Source organism: Sus scrofa, chromosome 6 (assembly GCF_000003025.6).
Source record: "Sus scrofa isolate TJ Tabasco breed Duroc chromosome 6, Sscrofa11.1, whole genome shotgun sequence".
NCBI lineage: Eukaryota > Metazoa > Chordata > Mammalia > Artiodactyla > Suidae > Sus > Sus scrofa.
This window is the reverse complement of record NC_010448.4, coordinates 72,247,567-72,266,154: the sequence shown is the minus strand read 5'-3', so window position 1 is coordinate 72,266,154 and position 18,588 is coordinate 72,247,567. Positions and strand designations below refer to the sequence as shown.

The window sequence follows — 18,588 nt, the reverse complement described above, 5'->3', positions numbered from 1 at the left end:
GGACTTTCAGTTTTTTGTTTGTTTGTTTGTTTGTTTTTGTCTTTTGTCTTTTTGTTGTTGTTGCTATTTCTTGGGCCGCTCCCGCGGCATATGGAGGTTCCCAGGCTAGGGGTCGAATCGGAGCTGTAGCCACCGGCCTACGCCAGAGCCACAGCAACGCGGGATCCGAGCCGCGTCTGCAACCTACACCACAGCTCACGGCAACGCCGGATCGTTAACCCACTAAGCAAGGACAGGGACCGAACCCACAACCTCATGGTTCCTAGTCGGATTCGTTAACCACTGCGCCACGACGGGAACTCCAGGACTTTCAGTTTTCATGTCCCAAACGACATAACATTCCAAACTGCCTCCCTCTCCCTTGTTCCACATACCAGCTTTGACTTCAAATGGTAATTCCAGTTCTTTCAAGGCATCTTTCTTTAAAGGCAAGTTTTCTAATTCAACAGCACCTAAAAAAATAAAAACACCGTAACATGTTCATCCAACATATGCAGTAGGTGCCTCCTCTGTGCAAATCAGTGACGGGCAAAGGGAGAGTCTCCCAGCCGGCCCAGGCTACACCAACGTGCTTGCTCTGTACTAAGCTCCTGACCAGCCTGCTCTTCTGCATCAGGGCTGAAGCCTTTCATCAGATGAAGGACTTAGTCAGGGATCTAACTACTCTCTAATGAGCCAGACAGTAAATGTATTAGGCCTGACATCTTCTGTTGTATCTTCTCTTTTCGTTTTGTTTTACAAACCTTTAAATATGGAAAGGCCATCCTCAGCTTGCAGAAGGATCTGGCCAGCTGGCCCATTTATAGATCCCTTGTTGAGACTAATATTCAGAGGTCCATTAACATCTGAATCACCTGGGGTGACATGCCGACTCCTGGGGCCCTTGCCCTGACATCTCCAGGATTAAAACAGAAATTTGCAATTATTAACAAGCTCTCCTCCCCTACCCCCCAAACAGGTGTATTCCACACAAGATCTGAGAGCCCACGAGAGGTCAATAAACTGGGTCATCGGGAGGCATGATCCTCTCTCTCCCAGAGACCACCCCATGCTCTCCTCTGCGCCTCCACTTGCAGGTGTAAGAAGCAGTCAGCCAGCAAAGGCATGGACAGGACCACTGCTGAAGGCCCTTTTCAGAACCAGCTTTTGTAATCACTGAAACTCAGAAGGACAAGATGTCTCCAGAGCGGTCTGAAGGAACAGTCAGGCGGGTACAGCCAGGTCTCGGACTCTCCCAGCTACGGAAACCAGCCCTTCACACTTATGGACTGACCCTGACCCTGTGCTAAGCGCTGTGCTGGCCGCTGGGAATGTACAAAAAGGCAGGGTCTCCATCCTCAAAGAGAAGGGAGACCACAGTTTTACAAAATTGTGTGTGCAATACAATTTCCTTGTCACTTCAATCCGTCTGAAGTATGGTATCAGGAACAGGGAGTACAAGGAGTTCCCGTTGTAGCTCATCGGAAAGGAACCCAACTAGCAACCATGAGGATGCGGGTTCCATCCCTCGCCTGGCTCAGTCGGTTAAGGATCTGGCGCTGCTGTGAGCTGTGGTGTAGGTCACAGAAGCGGCTTGGAACCAGAGTTGCTGTGGCTGTGGTGTAGGCTGGCAGCTACAGCTCTGATTTGACCCCTAGCCTGGGAACTTCTACATGCCTCAGATGTGGTCCTAAAAAGACAAAAGACAAAAGACAAAAAAAAAAAAAAAAAAGAACAGGAACAGGGAGTACAGACAGAGGCCACCCAGCAATCATTAACTGGTAAGAGAACCCAAAAGAAAGGAAAGAAATTCTGTTCCTCCGAAGATAAACTAATATGAGCAACGTAATGATTTTTCCATTTGAATGACTGTTTAAAGACTTGCGTGTTACCGGCATCTTAAGAGGTATCCAAAGCTAGCATTTTGGCAGATTCTGAGCAAATGCACCCAATTTATTTACAGACTTGCAGGAACATCTATCCACATGGGGCTCCACATACCTTAAGACTAACTACAAGGAGATCAATATATCCCAGAGAGCCCAGAAACAACCCTGCATCCACACTTGGGGAGAAAATGATCTTTGGGGGGCGGGGCGGGGGGGGGACATGAAACATGTTCCTTATCAGTTGAAACTAAAGGGAGGAAAGTATGGAGTTTCTTCTTCTTTTGAAGAGCAACATGTGCAACTTGAATCACGTGCCCTATTTTTCAATACCCAAATCTGTCACAAAGGCAGATGGCCCTAGGTCTCCGGCTGCTGCACAGCTCGAAGAAGTAGAAGCAACTATAGGCAATCCATGCGGCAAAAAATTAAAGCAGCAGAAGCACAGAGAGCAGAGGAGGTGGTCTAGAAAGGAGAGGACCCAGAAGAAAGGATGAGAAGAAACAGCAGCCTACAGCAAGTCAAAAACAAGGGCATCACACAACACAGACCAAAGGCTTCCCCACCCACACAGATGTGTACCCACAACAGGCTCTGCTGCGAAAGGCCCCTCCCAGGGACCAGGCCTCAGAGTGCCCAGCATAGGTGGGCAGCTTATAGATGATAACATTCATTGATTTCCAGGCAGGTAACTTGCAGATTTATGTATGCATGTCTCTCTCATCCAAAAACTCTTCACATCAGATTAACAAGACTCTAATCACACTGCAGCACTACTCACAATAGCCAAGACATGGGAACAAGCTAAATGTCCATCGACAGATGAATGGATTAAGAAGATGTGGTAGGAGTTCCCGTCGTGGCGCAGTGGTTAACGAATCCGACTAGGAACCATGAGGTTGCGGGTTCGGTCCCTGGCCTTGCTCAGTGGGTTAACGATCCGGCGTTGCCGTGAGCTGTGGTGTAGGTTGCAGACGCGGCTCGGATCCCGAGTTGCTGTGGCTCTGGCATAGGCTGGCAGCTACAGCTCCGATTAGACCCCTAGCCTGGGAAACTCCATATGCCGTGGGAGCGGCCCAAGAAATAGCAAAAAGACAAAAAAAAAAAAAAAAGAAGAAGATGTGGTATATACACACAATGGAATACTACTCAGCCATGAAAAAGAACAAAATAATGCCATTTGCAGCAACATGGATGGAACTAGAGACTCTCGTACTAAGTAAGTCAGGGAAAGACAGATACCATGTGATATCATTTCTATCTGGAATCTAGTATATGGCACAAATGAACCTATCTACAGAAAAGAAAAAACTCATGGACATGGAGAAGAGACTTGTGGTTGCCAAGGAGTGGGGGGGATGGACTGGGAGTTTGGGGTTAGGAGATGCAAACTATAGCATTTGGAGTGGAAAAGCAAAGAGATCCTGCTGTACAGCACAGGGAAGTCTATCTAATCACTTGTGATGGAACATTATGGAGGATAATGTGAGAAAAAGAATCCATATATATGTATAACTGGGTCACTCTGCTATACAGCAGAAATTGACAGAACACTGTAAATCAACAATACTAAAAAAAGAAAGAAGAAAGAAAGAAAGAAAGAAAGAAAGAAAGAAAGAAAGAAAGAAAGGAAAGAAAAAGAAAAAGAAATCTAATCACTAGCACCAGGATGAATTTACAGTAATAGCTAATGACTACTCAGTCCTCTGCCCTCGGCTCCAGGTCATTTAAAGGGCCAACCTGAGGCTCAGAGCTTATACAAAGAAAAAGCAGGGGGAACCTAAACGTACGGCCACAGCCCAGAGTTCAGACTGCTACCTTCCGGCCCCAAACTATCCCAAACATGCCCTGCAGGTTTCATCCTTCTGTAGTTACCACCCACTCCAGCCACCACCTAATAAAATCAAGACCCACTCAAAAGCCACCTCCATGAAAGCCTTCCCTGAGTCCTAGAGACAGAATGAATGGTTCCCTTCCCACTGCGTTAGGCCTGTGTCTCTAGTGTAACAACGTAATATGTATACTGCCTTGTATTACAGTCCCCTTATTTCTGTCCCCCAGACAGGCCAATGGCTCACTGGGGGCAGGGACTACAGAGGTGATGATAATGGTGATGACACCGACGGTGATGAGACTGGCTTCACTTAGTGCAATCTCACTACATGTGAGCACTTCATATAAATTTCTTCATTTGATCCTCACAAAAATGAGGAAATACTATTATTTTCTCCATTTTTAAGATAAGAAAAATGAGGCTTAGAGGAAAAGCAACTCGCTTAAAAATCACAGAGCTGCTGGAGTTTCTGTCATGGCGCAGTGGAAACGAACCCAACTAGGAACCATGAGGTTGCAGGTTTGATCCCTGGCATCGCTTAGTGGGTTCAGGATCCAGCATTGCTGTGAGCTGTGGTGTAGGAACCACATGTTTACAACCTGACTTGTCTTTCTCTAGATTGTTAAAGGATTCCATCTCAAATTGAGCAAAGAGAACGTAGGAGAAGAAAGCAGCTTCCCAATCCCCACACCAAACCCCTGGGCTGCATTTACCAAGTATCGGCTTATAAAAGCTAAAATCTCTCAAGCTTTAGGTAGTTCACTACTCAGCAGGACAAGACCTCAAGAATTCTGTTGCAAGATCTCACAGTAACATACTTTAAAACTTCTACTGGTGTCTATTATATGCCAGCAGGATAGGAGCTTTACCAGTCACTGCACGTGATCCTTATAGCAATTCTGTAGAGGTATATCACCATCTTTTTCCAGAGAAACTGAGGCTCAGATTCAGTGACACGCAAGATTTGAGGCCAAATCCAATGCCATTCTCACGACATCCTGGCTGCCCCCATAAAGCTTTATAAAACTGAAAAATTAACCGGGGTAAAGCAGTCACCAGTAGTACGGTCCCTTTTTTTTTTCTTTTAATATTTGATAGTTCCCTAAAACCTACAACAAAACAGCCACACACTTAAGTTACCCTGTAATAATAAGCGGTGTCATATGGGAAAAAATTATTTCCTTTTACACTATTTAGTACAAATCCATCTGGCCATCCAGGGTTATTATTTTCAACACAACAAAAAGAATATTAAAAAATAGAAATGCAATCTACAAAGCATACTTTACCAAGAAGACACATGTACTCACCTTTCAGAAGGGCAACAGAGAGCTGGTCAGTGTTCAGGTTATTGACGTATTTCCCCAGATAGGTATTGAGGACCCAGGCTACAAGACCTTCCAACATGTCTATATCCTCAAGACAAGGTGTTTAAAGCTCATGGATCATTCATTTCTCTCTCTCATGGTCACAGAAGAATCTATGACAAAAAAAAATGAAACGAACAGAAACACCAGACAATTTTTCCAAGCTGATTTACTCCTCTACCTGCCCTGAAGGTGGAAGGATGCGGAAAAGATGGGGTGACCAATGTTCATAGCAGCACTACTGACAACCAAGACATGGAAGCAAACTAAGTGTCCACCAACAGACAACTGGATAAAGATACGGTATATGTAGATTCACTAGACTACTACTCAACCCATAAAAAAGAATGAAACATTGCCATTGGCAGCAATATGGATGGACCCAAAGAACATCAAACTAAGTGAAGTCAGAGAAAGACAAATATTAAATGATATCACTTATATGTGAAATCTAAAAAATAATACAAATACAGAAACAGACTCACAGACATAGAAAATAAATTTATAGTTACCTAAGGGGAAGTGGAGGAGGAATAAAGTAGGAGCATGGGATTAACAGATATACACTACTATATATAAAATAGATAAGTAACAGGGATTTACTATATAACAGGGAACAATATTATATTATTGCATGACAACCTATACAGAAAGTAATCTGAGGGAGTTCCCGTCATGGCTCAGAGGTAACGATCTTAACTAGCATCCATGAGGATGCAAGTTCAACCCCTGGCCTCACTCACTGGGTTAAAGATGTTGCATTGCCATGAGCTGTGGTGTAGGTCGCAGAGGCAGCTTGGATCTAGTGTTCCTGTGGCTGTGGTGTAGACCAGCAGCTGCAACTCAGATTCAACCCCTAGCTTGGGAACTTCCATATGCTGCGGGTGTGGCTCTAAAAAGACCAAAAGAAAAGAATCTAAAATGTATATATACAACTGAATCAGTTTGCTGTACACCTGAAACTAACACAATATTGTAAATCAACTATACTTTAATTAAGAAGATGGGATGAAAAGCACTGTAAGATGCCCTTAGTAATAAATGAAGGGCCAAACCAATACATTTGCATTTTGACACAGTTACAAGGAAGAGTCACTTATAAATTTACTGAAAATTACCTACAAAAATCTCAAAATTTTTTGATGTAACTGATCGTTAAAGTGCTTGATTTTGATGACTGACGGGGGGAGTACTCTGTCCTGATCAGAGCTCTCATGTGACAATGTCTAGATGAGATGGGGGGTGGGGGTGCTGCTACTCGTACTGAAGAGTAGAGACCATGGAAGCTGCTAAACTTGCTGCAATGCACAAGATCGTCCCCCTGCCCCCAGCAAAGAATTATCCAAAGCAATATGCTAATGGTACCGATATGCTAACCATACCGAGGTTGAGAAACCCTGTCCTAGATTAAGGCAAAAGTGGCCTAAGAGATTGTATCAGTTAACTTCATGTTCTGCACTTATCCTCTTCAAGCCTTCCCAAAGTCAACTGTGCAAATTAGTTCAGGAGGACCATCTATAAAATAATACAAATGGAAGGGAGGCAGCAGCGGTTTATCCCTGTTCTTCAATGTCCTGAAACTGCATTACTGGTACCTGGATGCCAGATGATGCTGATAAAATGAACTACCTTAGCCAGGAATTAGAAACAGCAGAATTCTTCTGCTTCCAGTTACAGCATTAATATTCAGTACTGAATTACTACTGCCCGTTATAGCTGGTGTGTATTAGCATTACAAAAAAAAAGTAGATTGTTTTCAGTACCACGAAAAGTTAACCTGAGGGAACTTGAGACACAAAAGTTTAACCGGGTTCCAAGACTGCTCAGCTAAGCAGGTCCTAGCTAGAATGGTGGGCTCCAAATCTTGCTCTAGCCAAGTACGTCAGCCGCCAGCCCGCCAAGCCTGACCCTCCAGGTTGGCTGCACCTTGTTCTCACTTGGAAATGGCCCTTTCAGGATTCTTCCCAAACCCTTTGCACGAACACCAGTGATTCATCTTAATGCCAGAAGATGCTCTTATCCCAACTGAAAGGCCTCCACCCAACAAAAAGCCAAAACATAAGGCCCTACAAGAGTTAACTTCCAAGAGGAATTGGCTGTTATTTGTCAACAGTGTTTTACATTCCCAAACAAGATTAACTTTTGTCTACAATGACAGTAAAAACATTTAAGAAAATAAATAGCATTTGGCAAAATACTGATTCCTTTCCCAAGACCTTTTTTTAAAAAAGCTAAATTGTATGCAAAACCAGCAATCTTCTAAAAATTATTGGGTGCTTTATTAAAGAATAGATGACAAGAACAACTTTCTTAAAATAAGAAACATTTAGGAGTTCCCGTTATGGTGCAGTGGTTAACGAATCCGACTAAGAACCATGAGGTTGCGGGTTCGATCCCTGGCCTTGCTCAGTGAGTTAACATCCCACATTGCCGTGAGCTGTGGTGTAGGTCGCCGACGCGGCTCCGATCCTGCGTTGCTGTGGCCCTGGTGTAGGCCGGCGGCTACAGCTCTAATTCGACCCCTAGCCTGGGAACCTCCATATGCTGCGGGAGCGGCCCAAAGAAATAGCAAAAAGACAAAAAAAGAAGAAATGTTTAACGGCCTGAGGAAAGGAAACACTTCTTTATTATAACTTTAAACTAGTAAATCTGTGAAAACAAAACGTGAACCCCTCATCCAGTCTCACCATGTAGACTCCAAACACACTTAGGCAGAGAGCCAAAGTCCGAGTACTCTTTATTTTTAAAGTTACTTCCATTGATTCCAGTCCTAAATGCCAACAAACTCTCTGAACGGCCAACCTACAAGTGCTCTCCCAACAGCAGGGAACGACTGTCAGTGGGTACAGAAGATCAGGCCAACCCCACTTCCCCTGAAGGTGGATGAAGGCAGAGCACAGATTAAAAGAAGATGGAGTGAGGAGCACTGGAAGACGCCCTGGGCAGTACATAAAGGCCCAAGCCCGACGTCATCCATTAGCTCCGCTCAGCATCTCACCAGGCATGAGGCCACTTCAAGGATTCCCTGAAGGAATCCGGTGTCAGGAAGAGCCGCCAGACTGGCCCGAATCCCGCAGTGTTTACACTCAGGTCCATCAGGGCTTCTAGGCAGCTGCCTGGCATTAACCCCCACGTGGCCTCCCCCGTTTGGTGGGGCAGGTGGCACTGGGGGGTCAGTGCTCAGCCCACGGGCAGGAAGACAGCCTGCCATGACCTTGAGCCAGGCACCTCCCTCGAGGGGCGGCTGGAGCCCTGAGTAGAAAGGGCTGGCAACAGGACGTGGGCGCGGAGGCGACGGCGCTGAGGGCTGCGGGCACTCGGGGCTTGGAGGCCGGGGAGGGGCGGGGGCCAGGTCCGGGGCCCCGCAGGAAGGAGACTGCCCAGCAGGCGAGTCTCCCCCAGCCCGCCCGCCGCCTCTCGGCTCTCAGAACCCTATGTCCGCGCTCCATGGGCCGTAGACCCCACCTCCAGATAGAGCCTGGAGGGAACGGCGCCGGGGGTCCCAGGCTCAGCCAGGGCGTGACCCCGGAAAGCGAGGGGTAAAGCGAGGTTTGAGGCCTGATGTCCCCACCCCACAGCATGAAACCTGGAGAAGGCGGTGGTTAAGACACTCTGGAGCCTCGATCTTGGGCACAAGACGGGGGAGCTCATACCCTGGGCTCCCGCGTGGAGACAGAGTCTCTGGCGGGGAGACGCGGGCTAACACCCCTCTGAACCCAGAGCATCAGGCAGCCCCGATCCTGGAAAGGGTGCGGGGTCGGGCGGGGGTTCGGACTCCCCAGGACACAGACAGACGCCGGAGACCCAGGAGGCTCAGGACGCCCGAACCTGTGGCTGGGGTGCCCTCGGGGCCTCGGACGCAGGGGTCCGGGTCAGGGCGGAGCACTCGGGGCTGTCGGGGGCTCGGACGCCCCAAGGCTCCCCGAAGGGGCTCAGGTGGCCGGAGGGCCGGACGCCGGGGTCCCCGGTCTCCCAGCGCTGCGCTCCCCACAGGCGGGCCCGGGCCCTCAGGTCTGAAGCGGAGCGGGAGCGGCCGATCGCGGGCCCACACCCTCCCTGAAGCCCTCGGCCCTGCCCGGGTCCCTGTGCCACCCCGCCTCGGCCCGTACCTGTCGCTGTCCCGGGCCGCCCACCCCAGCCCAGCAATGCGCGGCGCTTCCCCTCCGCAGCTCCTCAATGGCGCTGGCCGGTGGCTCAGGCCCGCCCCGACCCGACCAATCGAGCGGGCGACGCGCCAGCGCCTGGCCAGCCGAGCGCCGAGTCATCGAGGAGGCGCCCCCTGGCGCCCGCGGCCGCTGCTGCAGAACTGCCCGCCCCTCCAGGCGTCGCAGGTGCTGGGCATGAAGCAGGAGAAAGGCCCAAACAGTCCCCTGGAGAGGGCTGCAGGTTGGGAGGATAATATTTAGGACATAGTGGCTCAGACAGTATTGGAACCCAGGATTCTTCCTTTTACTACGGCTCGCCCTCAGTCGGGCCTCCACTTAAGCAGGTGCAGGAGTTTGCTAAAACGTAACTCAGATGATTCCACTTGCTTAAAAAGTGCTTCCAGGAGTTCCATCGTGGCTCAGGGGTTAACATATCTGACTAGGAACCATGAGGTTGCTGGTTCGATCCCTGGCCTCGCTCAGTGGGTTAAGGATCCGGCGTTGCTGTGGGCTATGGTGTAGCAGACGTGGCTGGTATCCCATGTTGCTGTGGTTCTGATTACACCCCTAGCCTGGGAACCTCCATATGCCGCAGGAGTGGCCCTAGAAAAGGCAAAAAAAAAAAAAAAAAAGACAAAAAATAAAAATAAATACAGCTCCCCTCATCCATTACCCTGTTATAGTATCTTCACAGCACTTAATGCTACTTGAGATAAAATTATCTTATTTATTCATTTATACCAATATGGTCTTCTTTCCTCACCCTGAAAGTTCCCTGGAAGCAGAAATTTTAACTTTCGCAAATGCTCCTTCAGTACTTAGACATGGCCTAGCCCAGGAAAAAGGTGCTAAGTGAAGGATTTACCTTGGGTTATCACCAGAAGGGCAGGAAGAACACTTCAGGCTCATAAAAGTCAGAAGGCGCAGGACACGGCCTGGCAAGGTTGCAAGAGTATATATTTACCATAATGATTATCAACCCTCAAGATGCTAAGCTAATGAAGGTAGCTGTGGGCTGACTCATTCCCAAGCAAGGCCCGGATTCCTTTGAGATGGGGTCAACCCATCAGAATCTCAACCCTTGTTCCCCTCAGAGGCTGAGGTTTGTTTGGGCAGCCAAAACTGCTGGAGAAATGTTCCTTTTGGCCCACACAAAGCCTTAAAATAATTGAAATTAGTCACTTTTTAAAAGCTGGAGCATATTAGGAAAGATGAATAAATAAGTCTGTCACAAAAAATAAAAATAAAAAATAAATAAAAGCTGGAGCATACTCATGAAAATCTACATTTGGAGCTTCTTTAGAAAAAAATTGGAAAATTTGGAGTTTCCATCATGGCGCAGCGGAAACGAATCTGACTAGCATCCATGAGGTTGTGGTTTTGATCCCTGGCCTCGCTCAGTGGGTTAAGGATCTGGCGTTGCCATGAGCTGTGGTGTAGGTCGCAGACTCGGCTTGGATCGCCTGTGGCTGTGGCTGAGGTGTAGGCCAGCAGCTGTAGCTCTGATTCGGCCCCTAGCCTGGGATCCTCCATATGCTGCAGGTGCGTTCCTAAAAAGCCACACACAAAAAAAAAAAAATCAGAAAATTTGGCAACAGTAGAGCCCCCCCCTCCCTCCTATGCTTACATTCATTCATTCATTTGCTCTTTCATTCACCATTTAGTGAACACCTACTATATGCCTGGCACTGTTCTAAGCACTTTGGGCTATATCACTGAGCAAAATAGATTTTTTGTCTATTAAAAAACTCTATTGGAGTTTGCATTCTAGCAGGAGGAGCAGAGAGTGAGCAGTAAATATAACAGATACATAAATTATGCAGTATTTGAGAAGGTGATAAGCAGTGTTAAGAGTCCCATGGGAGAGGTAGCAATCTCAGGGGAGAGGGAGCTCTACTTTTAAATATGAATTAACTTAATCAGATCTGGAAGGCATTTTACTTTCCAGGGCAGCTCTGTCCAATAGAAATATAATGCAAAGCACATACATAATTCTAAATTTTCTAACAGCCACATTAAAAAGAGTGAAAAGGGAGTTCCCATCGTGGCACAGTGGAAACGAATCTGACTAGTATCCATGAGGATTCAGGTTTGATCCCTGGCCTTGCTCACGGGGTTGAGCATCCGTTGTTGCCATGAGCTGTGGTATAGGTCGCAGATGCAACTCGGATCCCAAGTTGCTGTGGCTGAGGTGTAGGCTGGCAGCTGCAGCTCCAATATCATCCCTAACCTGGGAATGTCTATATGCTGAAGGTGTGGACCTATAAAGCCAAAAAAAAAAAAAAAAAAGTGCAAAGAAACAGGGGTGAAAAAAAAAAAAGAAACGGGTGAAATTAATGTTAGTGTTTTATTTAACCTAATCTAATATTTCCAAAATAGTATCATATCTTTTTTCTTATTGTAGTTATTTTTTTATTAAAGTATAGTTGATTACAATGTTGTGCCAATTTCTGCTGTACAGTTAAGTGACTTGGTCATACATAACATATACATATTCCCTTTCTTATATTATCTTCCATCACGGTCTATCCCTAGACTGGATATAGTTCTCTGTGCTATAAGTGGGACCTCATTACCTATTCATTCTAAATGTAATAGATGGCATCTACTAACCCCAAAACTTCCAGTCTGTCCACCCCCCGCCTCTTGGCAACCACAAGTCTGTTCTCTATGTCTGTGGGTCTGTTTCTGCTCTGTAGATAAGTTCATTTGTGCCATATTTTAGATTCCACGTATAAGTGATATCATATGGTAATTTTTTTCCCGACTTACTTAATATAATAATCTCTAGTTGCATCCATGTTGCTGCAAATGGCATTATTTCATTCTTTTTATTCCTTGTGGTGTGTCTATATACATATTACTCTTCTTAATCCATTCATCTGTCAAGGGACATTTAGGTTGTTTCCATGTCTTGGCTATTGTGAATAGTACTGCTATGAACAACATACATGTGCAGGTATCTTTTTGAATCATAGTTTTGTCTGCATATATGCCCAGGAGTGGGATTGTGGGTTTGCTGGTAGTTCTACATTCAAATGTACGAGGAACCTCCGTACTGTTCTCCATCGTGGTTGTACCAATTTACATTCCCACCAACAGTGTAGGAGGGTTCCCTTTTCTCCACGCCCTCTCCAGCATTTGTTATTTGTAGACTTATTAGTGATGGCCATTCTGACTGGTGTGAAGTGGTACCTCGTTGTAGTTTTGATTTGCATTTCTCTAATAATTAATGATGTGGAGCAATTTTTCATGTGCCTGCTGGCCATCCGTATGTCTTCTTTGGAGAAATGTCTATTTAGGTCTTCTGCCCATTTTTTCCATTGAGTTGTTTGTTTTTTTACTGTTGCGTTGTAGGAGTTGTTTGTATATTTTGGAGATTAAGCCCTTGCTGGTTATATCATGTGTGACTATTTTCTCCCATTGCGTAGGTTGTCTTTTCAGTTGGTTTTTTTGTTTTGTTTTTTTGTTGTTGTTGCTGTTGTTTGTTTGTTTGTTTTTGTCTTTTTCCCTTTCTAGGGCCGCTCCAGTGGCATGTGGAGGTTCCCAGGCTAGGGATCCAATCGGAGCTGTAGCTGCCAGCCTACACCACAGCCACAGCAACTCGGGATCTGAGCCACGTCTGCAACCTACACCGCAGCTCATGGCAATGCCGGATCCTTAACCCACTGAGCAAGGCCAGGGATCGAACCAGCAACCTCATTGTTCCTAGTCGGATTCGTTAACCACTGAGCCATGACAGGAACTCGAGTTGTTTTTTTTGTTTGTTTGTTTGTTTTAATGGTTTCCCTTGCTGTGCAAAATCTTGTAAGTTTGATTAGATCCCGTTTGTTTATTTTTGCTTTTATTTCTATTGCCCTGGGAGACTGACCTGAGAAAACATTTGTACGGTCGATGTCAGAGGATGTTTTGCCTGTGTTCTCTTCTAGGAGTTTGATGGTGTCATGTCTTGTGTTTAAGTCTTAAAGCCATTTTGAGTCTCTTTCTGTGCCTGATGTGAGGGTGTGTTCCAGTTCTACTGATTTACATTCAGCTGCCCAGTTTTCTCAGCACCATTTGCTGAAGGGACTGTCTTTTCCCCACAAAAGAGTATCATTTCAACATATGATCAATATTAAAATGACTACTGAACTGTTTTATATATGTTCGGTATTAAGTCTTCAAAATTCCATAGTCTGTATCGAGGCATATTTCACCCATCTCAGTGGGCACTTTCCATGTTTCAAGGGCCCAATAATCACTCAGGCCTAGTGGCTTCTGTATTTGACAGGGCAGGTCCAGAGTCTGTTGCAAAAATGACTTTGTTGTGCCACTGTCACTCTATGGGAAAAAGGACCAAGGACAGACCTCAGCTCAGGGCTCAGCCCCGTCATCTTACAGAGGGATTCTGAGTTCCAGAGAGGGACAGTGGCCGCTTCAAGTTCATACAGAAGATTCACACAGATGGAGCTTGGTGCAATCCCAGGACTCCTGACCCTTGATTTGGGCCCCAAGAAGCCTCTCAGCCTAATCTCCTGGGTTTCCAGATGCTGCCCTCATTGCTGGTTTCTGAATACGGAGCTCAGGGCAGGGCAAAGAAGTCCCCAGGGAGAGAGAGCCCTTCCCCTTAAAATCCAGGCTGTACTGACTTTGTGTGACATTCGCAGGAGCCAGTTATCAGGAGCCTCTTACAGTAAACAGACTGTCCGCCCAACTCAACTCCTTAGATAAGTATGGAGCCGAGCCAGCCCTGCCTCTCCTCTGCACAGCACAGATAACACACTATCCATTCCTATCTCCCAGAGCAATTATGGAGATAAAATAACAGAAGCTCAGTTTCCCAACTCTTAGACCTGGCAATGCTGGGAGCTCCTCACCCTCCCTGACTCAAACCCCTCCCATCCTGCAGGAAATAAAACCCAACATCCTTCCCAGGCTTCTGAAGCCACCCTCCCAACCTCATGTCCTGTCCTCGGGGTCACCCTCCCTTCACCAAGGCCTCTGTTCAGATGCCAGTACCTCAGAGAAGAGGAACCCCCTCTTGCAAACTAGCAGCACCCCCACTCCTGTCTGTCCCCTTACGTTGCTTTATTTTTCTTCTTAGCCCCTACCACTGGCATAACCTACACTTCTTCCTTTTTTTTTATCGAAGAATAATTAATTTACAATGTTGTGCTAATTTCTGTTGTACAGCCAAGTGGCTTAGTTACACATATACACATTCTTATTTATTTATTGGCCATATCCATGGCATGTGCAAATTCCCGGGCCAGGGATCAAACCCACTCCACAGCAATGACAACATCGGATTCTTAAGCTGCTGCACCGCAAGGGAACTTGGACGTTCTCTTTTTAAATACTCCCTTCCATTATGGTTTCTCTCAGGAGGACTGGCCATAGCTCCCTGTGCTGTACAGTAGGACTTTGTTTTATATTCATTCCAAATGTGACAGTTTGTATCTGCTACCCCCGTGCTCCCAGGCCACCCCTCTCCTGCTCCCCTTCCTCTTGGCAACAGAAGTCTCTTCTTGTCTGTGGGTCTATTTCTTTTGGGTAGACAGGCCCATATGTGCCATATTTTAGATTCCGTATATGTGATGTCATGCAGTATTTGTCTTTCGCTTGCTGACTTGCTTCGCTAGTTTGATAATCTCTAGTTGCATCCATGTTGCTACACATGGCACCGTTTTGTTCTTTCTTATGGCTGAGTCCTATTCCATTGTGTTTATGTACCATTGGTTTTTTTTGGCCTGAGGCATGTGGAAGTTCCCAGGCCAGGAGGTGAGCTTGAGCTGCTGCAGTGACAACACCGGATCCTTAACCCACTGCACCACAAAGGAGCTTCTGTACCACATCTTCCTTTTTTTTTTTTTGAATTTTTGTCTCTTCTAGGGCTACACTCGTGGCCTATGGAGGTTCCCAGGCTAGGGGTCTAATCGGAGTTATAGCCACCGGCCTATGGCAGAGCCACAGCAATGCCAGATCCGAACCGCGTCTGCGACCTACACCACGGCTCATGGCAACACCGGATCTTTAACCCACTGAGTGAGGGCAGGGATCAAACCCACAACCTCATGGTTCCTAGTCAGATTCGTTAACCACTGAGCCACGAAGGAAACTGTACCACATCTTCTAAATCCACTCCTCTGTCAGTGGACATTTAGGTTGTTTCCAAGACTTGGCTATTGTGAGTCGTGCTGCAGTGAACACTAGGGTGCATATATCCCTTTGAATCATTATTTTGTCTGGGTGTTTGCCCAGGAGTGGGCTTGCTGGATCGTATGGTAATTCTCTTTTTAGTTTTCGGAGGAAACTGCATACTGTTTCCATAGTGATTACACTAGCTTACATCCCCACCAACAGTGTAGGAGGGCTCCCTCGTCTCCCCACTCTCTCCAGCATTTGTTATTTGTAGACTTTTTAATGAGGGCCACTCTGACCAGTGCTCCACATCTTTCCTTACAAAGCCCCCCAGCATGCCAGCTCCAGCAGAGAACCTGCCTGTCTTGCTTTCTGCTGCATCCCCAGGCCCCCCCACCACACACACACAGTAATTATTACTAGGCACTTATTATGTGCCAGACGCAGTTCCAAGTATTTCATAGGTCGTAACTTATGTAATCCCTCACTCTGTTGGGAAATAAAATTTTAACCTTTATCTTTAGAGATAAAGAGAGTAAGGCACAGAGAAGCTCATTAACTTGTCTGCAGTCACACAGACAGGAAGTGGTAGAACCAGGATTCACATCTGGAAAGGTGGGCTTCGAGAGCCCACCACGCTTCTGTGCTCATCGCCAGGGTTCTCCATGACAAGCATGCATGGATGCAAACGAGATGAAGAGGATTCCAAAAGTCACTCCTTCCCATCCGCACTAACCCTGCCTTAGTGAAACCGCTTATACCATCTCGGTTAAAGAAAAGAAAGAGGCAGGAGGGGCTTCGACTGGTCAACCCATCAGGCAGGTGGCTGCCTTCAGTGCTCCAGATATACATACCCACTGCGGTTCTGTGATTTATAGTAAGATATATGTACTTCATCTTCTGTTCCTGGCTCACAATTCCTAAAATACGCTTGGAATTTCCCAAGCAATAAGAGCAATGGAGCATCTTTTATTCTAGTAAGTGTTCTTTTTTTTTTTTTGTCTTTTCTAGGGCTGCACCTGAGGCATATGGAGGTTCCCAGGCTAGGGGTCTAATCGGAGCTGTAGCCACCAGCCACAGCCACAGCCACAGCAACAAGGGATCCAAACTGCATCTGCAACCTACACCACAGCTCACGGCAATGCCAGATCCTTAACCCACTGAGCGAGGCCAGGGATCAAACCCGAAACCTCATGGTTCTTAGTCAGATTCCTTAACCACTGAGCCACAATGAAAACTCCTAGTATTTGTTCTCAAGTCTTCATTTCTTTTTTTCTTTCTTTCTTTTTTTTTCCTTTTGTCTTTTTGCCTTTTCTAGGGCCATTCCCTCGGCATATGGAGGTTCCCAGGCTAGGGGTCTAATCAGAGCTGTAGCCACCAGCCTATGCCAGAGCCACAGCAACGATGGATCTGAGCCGCGTCTGCAACCTACACCACAGCTCACAGCAGATCCTTAACCCACTGAGCAAGGCCAGGGATCGAACCCGCAACCTCATGGTTTCTAGTCGGATTTGTTAACCAATGCGCCACGGCGGGAACTCCTTAAGTCTTCGTTTCTGATATAGCCCCAGAGCCATAGAGGGAAAACCATGTCTTAGTATTCATATCAAACCCCATTCAGCCACACCTAAGTTTATATTAATAGGTGGCTTCTGGGAAGTCCCTGGGGATGGGGCAGGTTGCCAGTAGGAATGAATTGGGTGATTAAAGGGTTGGAAATTTCACCCCAATGCCTTACTTCTGGGGCTGGAGGTTGAGTCAATCTCCAATGGCCAGTGATTCATCAATCATGGCTATTAATGAAGCCACCATAAAATCCCTAAAAGACAAGGTTCAGGAAGCTTCCAGGTTACCAAACAGGTGAAGCTGGTGGGAGGGCGATGTACCCCGAAACAGCATGGAAGCTCTGGCCCCTTCTCACATAAACCTTGCCCTTGGCATCTCTTCCATCTGGCTGTTCCTGAATCTGAGTTGTATCCTTTATAATAAGCTGGCAAACTAATAAGTAAATGATTTTCCTGAGTTCTATGGGTCACTGTAGCCAAGGAATCAAACCCAAGTTGGTGGTCATATAAGAGGTTGGTCAGAAGCAAAGGTGACAACCTGGTCCTGTGAATGCTGTGTGACATAAAGCAAGACCGGAGGGACTGAGCCTTTAACCTGTGGGAGTTGATGCTACCTCCTGGTAGACAGCGTCGGAATTGAGTTAAATTGTAGCACACCCAGCTGGTGTCACCAACTTCCTTGGTGGCGGGGGGCGGGGGTGGGGGGTGGGGGTGGGGGGGAACAACCTGCATTTAGTGACCGGAAGTGTCAGAAGCATTGAGAGTAGAGGAGACACACAGGAAGGTTTGCTTTCCACGCCCTCACACAAAATCACCTGTTATCCACCCACATTGCATGGCTGGAAAAACTGAACCATGGCTGGGAACTTAGGAACCCCCAGTCCCTGCAGAGTGGATGCTCAAGAAATGTGCGGCGAGCTGTTAGGACTGTGATGCCCCTTGGAAGGAAACAGGCCAGGGCAAGTCGAGGGAATGGACAGTTTGCAGAGGAGAGGGCAGCATTCAGAGAACCCATAGGTACTGACAAGCACACAGCGAGAAGCTGTGATGGGCAGCTGCTGGGGCAAGGGGGGTGAGGCGGCAGCAGAGCAGGGCAAGAGCATGGGCATAAGTAGAAGCCACTGGATGGGTGTGGGGAGGAGGGAATACAGACGGCTCTCCCTCTCCCCCCCATACTCCTCCTGCTTGTGCCTTCCCAGAGGCAGACCCTGCTGGAAGCTGGCAGGCCAGGGTCTGGGGCTTCAGTATGCAGAAGGCAGCCGCTTCCCAGGATACGTAGCTGAGTGGATCGAGGACTGGAGGTGTGACTGGAGAACAACTACCACAGAGTCCAAGTTCATATTGCTCGCTGCACAACAGCCAAAAAATTGAGAGATCAGGGAGTTCCCGTTGCAGTTCTAGCAGGTTAAGAACCTGACTAGTGTCCATGAGGATGCAGGTTCAATCCCTGGCCTTGCTCAGTGGGTTAAGAATCCAGCATTGCTGCAAGCTGCAGCATGGGCCACAGATGCTGCTCGGATCCTGCATTGCTGTGTCTGTGGTGTAGGCTGGCAGCTGCAACTCCAATTCAACCCCTAGCACGGGAACTTCCATATGCTGTGGGTGCGGCCCTAAAAAGAAAAAAAAGAAAATTGAGAAGAGAGTTGTTGGGGCAAAGGAAGAGCAACTTTATTCAGAGAGCCAGCAGACCAA

General features: G+C 47.0%; 1 protein-coding gene across 12 annotated transcripts in view; it reads right to left on the bottom strand.

Annotated features, from left to right (window-relative positions):
• The window catches only part of VPS13D (vacuolar protein sorting 13 homolog D), a 257,392-nt gene extending 248,102 nt beyond the window's left edge, over positions 1–9,290 (bottom strand). For 8 of the 12 annotated variants that reach the window (XR_002344909.1, XR_002344910.1, XR_002344911.1 and 5 more), the window contains exons 1-3: positions 9,176–9,290; positions 5,010–5,179; positions 375–452 (exon numbers count right to left, since the gene is read on the bottom strand). Coding sequence is in view for 6 of the 12 variants with exons in the window: in XM_021095374.1 (XP_020951033.1) it covers positions 375–452; positions 5,010–5,106 (175 nt within the window). In the remaining 6 variants the exon portion in view is untranslated. Of the gene's footprint in view, positions 1–374; positions 453–5,009; positions 5,180–9,175 lie in introns of those variants that run through there. The other 4 variants (XR_002344907.1, XR_002344906.1, XR_002344908.1 and 1 more) reach the window with 1 other exon arrangement.